Source organism: Rhopalosiphum maidis, chromosome 1 (assembly GCF_003676215.2).
Source record: "Rhopalosiphum maidis isolate BTI-1 chromosome 1, ASM367621v3, whole genome shotgun sequence".
Taxonomy (NCBI): domain Eukaryota; kingdom Metazoa; phylum Arthropoda; class Insecta; order Hemiptera; family Aphididae; genus Rhopalosiphum; species Rhopalosiphum maidis.
The window spans coordinates 39,667,504-39,679,365 of record NC_040877.1 but is presented as its reverse complement, the minus strand read 5'-3'; the positions used below and the strand labels follow the sequence as shown (position 1 = coordinate 39,679,365).

Below are 11,862 nucleotides of genomic sequence, written 5' to 3'. Positions count from 1 at the left end.
AAAAAATAGATTCACCTAGTTTTTATGCTAAGTTGTATAATTAATCTTTAAGCTTCGTTAAGCTGACATAGTGTATATTTAATATTTATGTTAGTTTACTGACGAATTTAAAAGTAAGTATAGTATACAATCCTGGATTAAGGGTAAAAGCCTCAAAACTTGATATTGCTATTGATTAAAGAAGAAAAAAATGTTGATTTAAAAGACTAAAGTTTTTAATGGAGCAAAGTAACTATTGAATTATACATTTTAAATTCATAGTTCAGATTCTTCGTACTCTTACGCTGGGTATGACTATACAAAGAGCAATATATGGTGTAATTAAAATGTATACAATATTATCTAATCTGATTTTTAAACCCTAAAAATTATTGACTAAATGCGATAAAAATAATTTTAAATAAAATATCTGATTTACCTATATATACAATTTAAGAGGATTTTTTTAAAATATAAGTATGTTTTAATTTAAAAAATTTATATTATTTTTAACAATTAATAATTTATTCAAAACTGTAAATATTAAAAATCTATCCCGTCAATGCACAGGAAATACTCTTCTTTATAAAATATATAATAGGTGTTTTTGCCCTAAACTGAACCAGAGAGTCATAATCGTGGAAATACGGAGTATCTTTGTTCCTCAAGGGCGGCCATTGCCCTCCCTGAAAAGTTCCTAGTCCGCCCCGAAATTGTATGAAAGTTTTAAATTTTAAATATTAAAATTCCCATCAAAACCTATACATAATAAATGATTATGAGTGTTATGACATTATTATAACACTGTTATCGGGTCATTATATCACAACAACGTCCAACGGGAATATTACTGATATAATCCTATTTTATATACTATTCAAACAATATTTTATAGAAAAATATTACATTATTAACATGCCATCAAAATCAAGTGATTTTTGTTTTTACAAAAGTGTTATATAAAATCATACTTTATAATTTCTACATTAAATTAAGAATTTGTAATTATTCCAATATGATTTTATTTTATTATATAAATAGTTAAAAGTATATTTGGCAGCCGGCAGGAGCCAGGAAACGTGAAGCTAAGATTTTACATATTATTATAGGCAGTGGCGAAATTAGAATTTGATTTGGGGGAGGATATTAGGTTTTTAGTGAACATGAATGGTCATTACCAATACTTTGTTCAAAATGTTAGCAGAAAAATAAAGTTTTGGGGGAGATCTATGATCTATCCCCCTCATCCATCCTGATTATAGGTGTTATATATTGGCCCTTCAGTAAAATTACGTGCCTCAAATTGGCCATACCAGGCATAAAATCTTGGCGCCGCCATTGTTGTTCCTACATTATATAGAAAACGAATGCTGGTGTAGCGAGTCGCTACACGCGGTCCCTTAAGTGAGTGTTTTATTTTTATTATTATTAACAACTATCAAGTTCGGTTTTCAATTTTTGGCACGGATATAGATCGTATTAAATCGTGATTGTTGGTAATGTTGGTGATTCTACTACACCATGTCCTGATAACATACTGATAACACTTATACAGTAATAAATTATTACCTTATGGCTTTTATTAACGATCTTATTTATTACAATAATCTTATATTTCTAGACTATTAATTATTTAATCATTGGTCAAATTTGAACCAAGATTTTAAAATATAATTAATTTTATATTAAATTTTAACAAAAGTTGTAATATCATTAAGTAAGTTCATGATAATACTCATTTTATTTTTTATCTTAATTCGATGTCTATCTTTTTAGTTTTTTATTTCATTATGGCTGCGCCAATGGAACGTATTCAAGCACTGGAATTAATCGAAAAGGACATAATAACATGTTTACAAAGCGCTGGTCAAGCACTATTAGAACTTAGTAAAGAAAAATCAAGTTTGAAACAAGTAGAGAACCAATCACACCAGTTCTTAAAAAGTTTAGGTAATGTTGAATCAAAGCTAACTGAACAAATAAATTATTTGACTCAAGTATCTACTGGTCAGCCATATGAAAATAGTGGGTATGCATCACAAAAAGTTCTCCAAATGGCTTGGCATCGTCTTGAACATGCAAGAAGCAGGGTGAAAGAATTGGAACGTTCTAAAAATAAGTATCTTCAGGATCAAGAACAATTAAAAGGAAATGTCTCAAATCTATTATAATATTTTGTTATTGTAGACTTAAAAATTATTAAGGTGTAACTTAAATTAATTGTCATAAAAACTATGTGGAGTCAAAGTAATTCAATTATAAGAATGGATTCCTTACTATTGATAAAAAATTGTTTTTAAAGATTATAGATGGGTATTTAATAGTTAAATATGTACAGGTATCTACTATTGATTAATATTTTGTAATTCTAATTGCAATACTGTAAATTCATTTAAGCTTAAAATTATTGTAAACTTTGTCAAGTTTATACATATTTTAATAAAATGAAAATTTATTATTTTTTAAACCATAATATCTTTAATCATTGTATAAACTTCCAATCAAAAAGTTTCTGAGTTTATAATAAAATCCATTAAAGCTTTTCATTCATAATGAAACGGGATTTTCACCATGCCGTTATATTTAGAGTTTAATTCAACTTATAAATGGCAAAATACAACATGACACAACAATGGCACTGAACACATACTTTTATGGGGTGGTTTACCCCTGTATTTTAAAGAATATATTTTATTTTTTAATGTAAGACACATTGATATAAATTGATAAAATAAAAATACTAAAAATGTATGTTTATTAATAATACTTGTAGGCTATAGCATTGATATTTTAGATGTATCAATGTTAAGGATTGAGGTATGACAAAGCGATAAATTAGAAATGTATAATCATAAGAGAATAAGACGTTACTCGTGAATGGGTAAAAATGTACTTATTGGGAAATGTAAAAAATAAATAATAATAACTATGTATTAATTAATACCTAACAGGTTAGGTTATAGGAGTAATAAATTGCGAGTGTCTTTGTGATGATTTTATATAATATAATATAATAATGTGACCGATCATTATTTTACTCTTAGTTAGTGGGTGGTGGTGGTAACTAATTTTATTACTTTGCCCCACCAAATGAAGTACAAGTCAACACCACTGCGACACAATATAACATAGTGTGTGATTCAGGATTTACCTACTTATCTAATTTTCAAGTCTTTTTCACATTTAAAACTGTCTTATCCAGAGTGATACTTGACACATAAATACAGACTACGGTTAATTAAAAATTATAAATTAACCGTAAATAAGGCCATAGCGTATAAATGTAATCTCTATATTCTGTTTTAATAAAAGTATAATAATGAATTTTTTATAATTATATATCTCTATAAAGATAGGAAAAAGTAGGTATGAAGTATTTTCTTCTGATATACTGATTCTGAGATAGTTTCTTGAACTTGAAAAAGATTATAAATATGTGGTTTAGACCTACTTGTAGGTATCTATCTCATCAACTCATTGTATTTATTGTGTTTATTACTAATCTTAAAATTTGTTAATTTTTACATGGGCTAGCTTATTAATGATTTAACTATAGTTAATAATGTTAATACTAATAATAGCTATTATAGGTAATTAAAGTAACCATAATTTTACATTTATAATATATATATAAATATCCAATATTATGATTGATGTAAGTGATGTAACATATTGTAAAAATAAAGATTTAATTAAATTAACTAAAATGTAAGAACATTATCTATTGCCTCTCATTATAGGTACTTGAATTTTTAACTAGTTATGAATAGTACCTATGTTAAATATTAAAATTTAAGAACAAATATTTATATTGTATTTCATCATAATTCATAAGTGATATTCACTTTATTCTATTATTGGAAATATTAGCCACCTTGGCTATTTATATCTTTATTGTATAATTATTTAAATATTTAATATATAATTATGTGAAAACCATAAAACTAAATTGTTTAATAATGTTTTAAAATTTAAAAAGTAAAAAAAATAAAAATGATAAAATATGTCGTTGTGTTTTTCCTAGATTCGTACGAAGTATAAGATTTTGTCTAAGATTAAAAAATGAAATTTTAATCATTATTGATAGTGTTCTCGCTAACGCATTCGGGGTTACCTTGAAACGTCGTATCTTGTTTTAATACGACCACTACGCCATGTAGGTAGATACTGAAAGTATCTATCTACCTATGTCAGCATATAATCTAAAATTCCGAACCATTTAGTTGCATAATTATTAATTGTATTTGCATGAATATAATTGATCGACAGTGTTTTTTTAAACCTAACTGATGTGCCACCTGGTGGGCGTATAATGGTTAATACTTAATTTACAGTAAATAATTATGGAAAACTATCATATTTATTACCAAATACCAAGTCTATAGAAATGTCTTTTCGTAATCTGTCTACTTCTGAGTACAGATAGACTAAGTAGAGATGTAGAATATCATCAGTCTCGCATTGTCGTCATTGTCCTCAACATTCGCTTTAAAAACCTATAGATTTATAAATTTACCGTACTAACATAATTCGATAGTAGTGACTTTTATATTATGATTCATAATTTATAAAGTAGGTACTCATATCATAAAAGAAACATTTAGGTATGAACGAATGTATGAATCATGAAATTTAAAATTTTAACATCACTTTGCAGTATACACTGGCTTATGTTAACATTAGCCATATAAAAATATAAAATTAACATTTTGTATCTAACTAAATAGTATTATTAGTCAATTATTAAACCACAGAATAGATTAAATATTATTATTATATTGTAACGTAATTTTTCAGTATAATTTAGGCCCTTAAGTAGTTTTAAACTATTCTCCCTTTAATATTAACTGTTATACAAAATGGTATCATACAATTATTATTATGTATTTTCCATATTGATATTTTATTATTATATATTATATATTTATACTATATTTTTATAATGTCAAAAAAACCACTACATTTTATTTTTATAAAATTATTATTATTTACTTGAAATTTCACTTAAGATACATTAATTTGATTACTTTAAACTACAATCGTTTAAATAGTGTCATCTTCTCCAATTTGGTAAAATGTTTACTCGAATATAAGAATTTTTTCAATTTAGAAACTAATCAGTTTCTATTCGTGCGTTTTTTTAAAAAAATAAATTATTTGAAGGTGCGATAGTGGTGACGACCCCTCCTTTCCAAAAAATGTCTTTCTTCGTCCAGATATTTCCTATATATATTCAAGATATTACAAATTATTATGTGTATAATGTATATGGCAGAGCTCTGTTGGGCAAAATATTATCTAGATAATTATTCGAATAATTTTAAAATATGATTGTTCGAATGATATTTTTTTTGTATAGTTATTCGAATAAAAATGTAATTGAATAATTCTTGAACATGATGCTAATATAAAATACAAATATATTCAAATTCTTTACTCTTTAGTCTCTTTTAGTTTCTTCTTTAGCTAGTTTTATATTTATTTAATTTATAGTATTTTTCTATTATTTTTTAATATGTAAATGTTTTAATTACCAAAATACCAATCATATGTTAAGTAAGATAACATTATTGAAAATTATTGGAATAATATTGTTTTCGAATAAAATATTATCTAAATAATATTTTATTCGAATGCTGTCAAACTCTTGTGTATAGTTTAACTAAGGTTAAATACAGATAAAAAAATTAAGTGGCTATACCGTATGATCGTATGGACCTAAATTATAAAATACATTTACTTACTCAATTTTCTTCTAGTTACAAAATAACTTTCTTGTTAATATTTTCTGTAGTTACTACATTTTCTAATAGCAAAGTATTGATATTGATAAATGATAATACTGCATTTTATAAATTGTATGACTATATGACATTACATTATTAGCAATTTCTACAATCTTTCTTCTAATTCTTATGTATGGTTATTGGCACTCTTTTTGTAGATTGAAAACATGGCTTAGATCGAAAATGGGACAAGTACGTTTAAGTGGTTTGACTTTACTGCGTGTAAAATAGACATATTGTCATATTGATATATCTACTACAGAGCAAATTATTAATAAATTTGCAATGATGAAAAAAAGGAACTTAAGATTTTTTAATTTAGAAAAATGCAAGTTGAAAATTATTATAAACACTATAATTATTACATATAGATTAGTAAACTTTTTCAATTTTTATAATAATATTAATAGTTTAATTATTATATAGTATTGTATATATCTAATGTAGGAATAAATAATTTAATAATCTATATTATATAGGTATTTCGTTTCAACTTTGATCACATCAGTTTTTTTTTGTGGTAGTGGCGGGGTTATATTGTCAAGAAAATAATTATTTACTTCATTAGCTCATCACGTTTTGGAGTAGTAATAGTGCTTTGATTTTTGACTTTAGCCCCTTTTCTAAAATTAAAGTGAATCTAGTTGGTACTTTAGGGGGTCAAAAGTCAAAAATGTCCGATAGTTTTCAAAAGCGTCAGGAAAAACCCTAAAAAACTAATGGAAAACGAGAATTTTTACGCATAACTAGTTTTCGAAAAATAGATTTTTTTATTTTGCTGTGACTCAAAAATGTATCATTGTAAATACCTGATATTTTCACTAAATGTTTATATTAACGACTAGCGTCATCTTTTTAAGATATTATTTAAATAGATAGATATATAATTTTCAAAATATTTTGACTTTTTTCAAGCTATTTATCAACAATTTAAATTTATTTGATTTTGCGTTATATAAGTTGTATGGTAAAAAAATATATATAATACGAGTGACCCGGCAAACGTTGTTTTACCAAATAAAAAATACTCTTAAAAAAAAACTGCAAAAAAATGTTGATACCTTGGGCGGGTTGTTCACTACTCTTTAAATGACACCTTAAATCCATTCGGCCATCAGAACTGTTGGAATCATGGGAGCGTAATAAGGTTGTTAAGCCCATGTAGTAAACCCACGTTAAAATCGTTTTCTCCATGTTGATCCATTTTTTTGGTGTTGGCTGGGGGCCCAATTTTAACGATTAATTATGTCATATGGAAAATTTTATAAGCTAAAGCTTGCTGTAGCTTTTTCAATTCGAAAAAAACATTCCGGACCGGAATAATAAGATTTTCAAAAAAAAAAAAATGTTAAAAAAAGGGTTTTTTTCAAAAATTTCGTATAAACCTTCGCCTGGCAATTACGAACAATTAAAAAAAAATTGAGTCAAATCGGCCCAGCTGTTCTCAATTGATGAATTGTTATACATTTTTGGCTCCATTTGTATAAATATATAGATAATAACAATTTAATACTAATAATTTAATAAATGCGATATTTTCTGAAAAAATTAAACCAACCTACTATAACATTCAGGCCCGGATTAATAAAATTGTAAGCCCTGGGTAAGGCCGTAACTGGGGGAGGGTCCAGGAATCCAAACCCCCTCCCCCCATATCATCGAATTGTTTAGAAATAGAAACATTTAAGTAGCGAATAAAGTTTATTGACTATACATTTTCAGTATTTATATTTAAACAATTTTAGACCATTCCCCCGAAATGTTGGTTTTGAAATGTTGAATCTCGGTGTTACCTACTACTGTTACTCCTTAAAAAAAAAAAAAATCAAATCTTAACTTTTATAACTTTTTATATAATAATAATTTTAACAAATCTTAAAAACAATTCAATTAACTTCAAGTCTTCAAATGTATAAAGTTATATTGTTAAAAAACCATGAAAAACAACTTATTTTACACCAATTTTCATATTTCTTTATCCCTCAATCCCTCGCATTTAAGTATAAAATAAGATAACTGTAACAAAAAATAATAATAACAATATTCTATTATATTACTTAAAAAAACTTTTTTGCAATATTTTTCATTTGCAAATGATTCAATGACTTTTTCCGTTTTTGGTATCTATTTATTGGATACCGATCAATCATATCCCACATGGCAATATCTAATTATTATTAATTTTTATCCACATAGATGTGTAAGTGCCGTGCATATTGCCATATTGGAACGATTGATTCGCGGTCGATAATTATTATTTATAATACATAAACGATATTATTTTTCTAATATTTCATAAAATACAGTAATCGTGGATTCAATCATCATTCATCATAAACCGTCGTATGCATATGCAAGGCTGCAAGGGACATTTTATCTGTGTATGGTTTATCCAATCTGATTTCTATATTCTACAGGTAAGTAGTAATTACGAATTACGATAATAAACATAGTTTCACAGTGTAAAAAGATGAATAATATTATTATTTTTGGTTGTAAAAGAAATAAACATAAAATATCACAAAACAATCGTAGCCACACATTTTATTTTCGTAGGCCCTACGCACAATTACTATAATAGGGTTATAGTCAGAGGCGGACTGGCCAGGTGTGCTAGTATATAAATTCCGTATAGAAATGTTTCAACGTGTTGTTGATCAACTAATTAGCAGCTTCACAAGTAGTTTTTCAACTAATACGCACGTTATATTAGATATCCAATACCTACCTAATTCTAAACATTTTTAAAAATCAGCTCTATCCGGGATATTGTTTAAGCGCGTTATCTGATTTGGTTGGTATCGACCGCCAGAAATTAATTTCTGAACTACATTAATTTTCAAATATCTATGAAACTATAGATATTCTTGAATATGTAAAAGATACTTCAGATTTAATGAAAAAAATGCTCATTTAATATAATGATGCATAATAATTTTTTTAATACAAATTTAATTTTTGCGTACAAATTTGGTTATATTATTTTTGTATATTACATTGATAAATCGGTGACAATAGTTTTATTGAAGAAAAGATTGGTCGTTCTTGATTAAATACACCTAACCTAATTTACATAACAAAGGTGAAGTAACGGGATTCTACTAGCTTTTTTATTTTGCTCTAATTTAAATCAATATATATATATATAATATTTGATAAACTACCCGGAAAAATAGGTAGCGAGGTAGGTATTCATAGAGGATGGTATAAACGAGTTGTGCCGGCTGTTTATTTGTGTAGAATACTGGACCGTTTACCTCCGAGTCCGCCCCTGGTTATAGTGCCTATGCGCTAATACGGACCTGATAAATGATAATAAAAAGGAAAATAAATCATCAAAAAAATACATCACTTGATGATATAGGCTGATAGATCGTATACAATGAATAAAGATCTTAAATATTGTTGATATATCATTGAATTTAAATTTAACACATCTAAAATGTGACTGTAATTGCTTACCTGTAGTTTTAATTTTATTTTCAATTTTATGTGGAAAGGCCTACACGGCTACACGGTCACACTTATGTCTAGGTAACGGATTCATATTTAATGAGAACGAAAATTCTAGTTTAGTGTTTATCAGTATTTAACTGTAGATAGGTAAACGTATACAGAGATATACGGATTACGGACACCCTGATTTAATTTTATATTTTTCAAATTATAAGATCGTGTGGTAAGTAATTTGTATTGATATCGTTAACCTAACCTAATCTAAGTTTTAATATCCTGCAAATCGAATTCAAATTTGTTGTTACTATTCAGTACAAATGTTTACAATAACAGTTTCTAAGTATCTTGTATCGTTTGGAAAAATAAGATACATGATTCATGATTCTAATATAAAATGTATCATGATACGTGATACTTGATACTTTAAAATTATGTGTCATGATATAAGTTATAATTGTATATTTGATACCGCCCAACCTCGAAAATAAGTAAATTGACTCCAATATTAAAGCTAACATAAAATGGTTTTACTGTTGACAAATTTGTTATGATATGCGTTAGTAAGAAGTAGACAACAGTACAACACAACGGTCAACAGGTATGGGTATGGTAAAATCTATATAAAATCCTATATTTAACAAATTATATCTATTTTATTACAGGTGACATTATTGGATAATAATATAGACTATTATTGAGGGATAATGGTCCAGAGGCATTTGAAAGAATAATCATATTTGCAACAGATAAACATTTAAAATTGCTTACAGAATCAGACACTTGCTATTTAGACGGGAATTTCGGACTCTCTTCAAAGTTTTTCCTACAGTTATACGTAATACGGGTAAAAATATATATGTAGAAATGTTCTAAATTACAATGGATGAATGTGCTGAACAAAATGTATAGCCCGATCCCAAATGTTTACGTCTTGATTTTGAAAGCGAAGTTATTGAAGCATTTGAAGTAACTAAAGAAGTAATTGGTGTTCATATTGATATAAAAGGCTGTTTCTATCACTTGTGTCAATCTACGTTACGGAAAGTGCAAGAATTGGGTTTTGTCACGAAATACCGACCATAGGTAAGGATGTAGAATTTCGAAAACAATGTGGAATGATTGACGCACTTGTATTTCTTCCATTGCACCTAGTAGAAGATGGTATGACGTATTTGAAAAACAGTTTACCTGAAAATCTTATGGATTTATTAGATTATTTTGATTCACACTATGTAAATGGCAAGTATTGAATAATGGAAACGATGAAAATAACATAAGGTTTTGAAAACTGCCACTAATATTCCCCCCCAGCTGTGTGGAATGTAAATAAGAATGGTAGGAAAAAAAGTACAAATTAGAATATTTTAAATAAAACTTAAATAATCACTATGTATGATATTTTAAGGTATAAGCTTTTATAATCACTCTGCATAATATGCTAGTTTGATGTAAAAGACCAAAAATAAAATGATAAAACACTATTCACTTAATATTATACATTTAGGTATATATAGTTTATACCTAATGTACGTTAGGTTTCTGTGAAAAGCCGTAGATAAAATTATAATAAAGTTAATAAAAACGATAATTTTTGGTTTTTAGTTTTAGTTTACCTACGGGATCGCCAGGAGATTATACACTCATATATAGATTATAGGCAGTTTGAGCACAGGCTAAATATGAACCTTTTCATATAGTCTGTGCCGTCATAGGTGCATATGCCGTGGTATTATAAGTGTGAGTGTGTGATAGATGAAGACAGCGTACGTCAGACGGTATTAAACAAATTTTATTTTTAAATGGAAATTTTAAAATCTTATAAAAAAAAACACGAAAATTGCGTATGAACGTTTTTTATACACAAATATTATTAATTCTTAATTATAAATATTTGTATAACTTTACTAGTTTTGAGGAAAATAAAATAGAACTTATTGAAAATTTTTTAAAAGCTATAGTTCAAAATATTAAGTTAAAGCTTAAAGTTTTGTTTAAAATATTTCAATTTGTACTTCCCCTCCCGAGACTTTTTTTCTGTTCCCCGTAAATAAAACCACCCTCAATGACTACCACAAAAACAATAACATCGTTGAAGGGTGGAATAATATAGGTTTTCTAAGCTAGTTGGTCAAAAACATTCTACAATATGGAAAATTTTTAGGAATATTAAAAATGAAATTAACGCCGATCGAGCACAGTTAGCATTGGATACTTTAGGTAAACCAATTAGACAAAATAGGCCATCAAACAGTTAACATCCGCTTGAATACGTTAGTTACAAGACAAAGAGATGATAAATTAAGCATTGGAGACTTTTTGACAGCTATGTCTAACAATATAAGAAAACAAACTGACAAAACCGAATTTAACTATACTTTTTCTATAATTATATATACGTTTTTTATTATTAATTAACTAACTAATATTATGTTATCTATATGTTTAAAAATGGTCAATGGATCCCTGTTTCCCTTGATCATCGCATCACTCGTGAACAGCTGGACCGTTTTCGCTAATTCTTTTTTTATTGTGTTCGTAATTGTCAGGAAAAGATTCTTATGTAACACAATATTAGGAAAATTCACCGGAAAAATACGGAATATGGATGTAAAAAATATATATTATATAAAGAGATGTTTGT

The 11,862-nt window shown here is 27.0% G+C and overlaps 1 protein-coding gene and 1 pseudogene across 2 annotated transcripts; both read left to right on the top strand.

Annotated features, from left to right (window-relative positions):
- Positions 1-1,361: 1,361 nt before the first annotated feature.
- On the top strand, positions 1,362-3,568 carry LOC113548364 (mediator of RNA polymerase II transcription subunit 11). 2 transcript variants are annotated; one of them, XM_026949211.1, is made up of 2 exons: positions 1,362-1,383; positions 1,756-3,568. In XM_026949211.1, exon 2 carries the CDS (start codon positions 1,770-1,772, stop codon positions 2,148-2,150), a length of 381 nt encoding a protein of 126 aa, XP_026805012.1. In that variant the 5' UTR covers positions 1,362-1,383; positions 1,756-1,769; the 3' UTR covers positions 2,151-3,568. The 2 variants fall into 2 exon arrangements, with proteins under 2 accessions (XP_026805012.1, XP_026805011.1); XM_026949210.1 differs by lacking the exon at positions 1,362-1,383 and adding an exon at positions 1,617-1,696.
- Positions 3,569-6,896: 3,328 nt separating this feature from the next.
- Positions 6,897-11,476, top strand: LOC113560907 (annotated as a pseudogene).
- The last annotated feature ends 386 nt before the right edge of the window (positions 11,477-11,862 follow it).

Bases quoted from the DNA above. Each gene is read 5' to 3' on its own strand.
- LOC113548364 (XM_026949211.1), top strand. From the start codon at position 1,770: ATGGCTGCGCCAATGGAACGTATTCAAGCACTGGAATTAATCGAAAAG.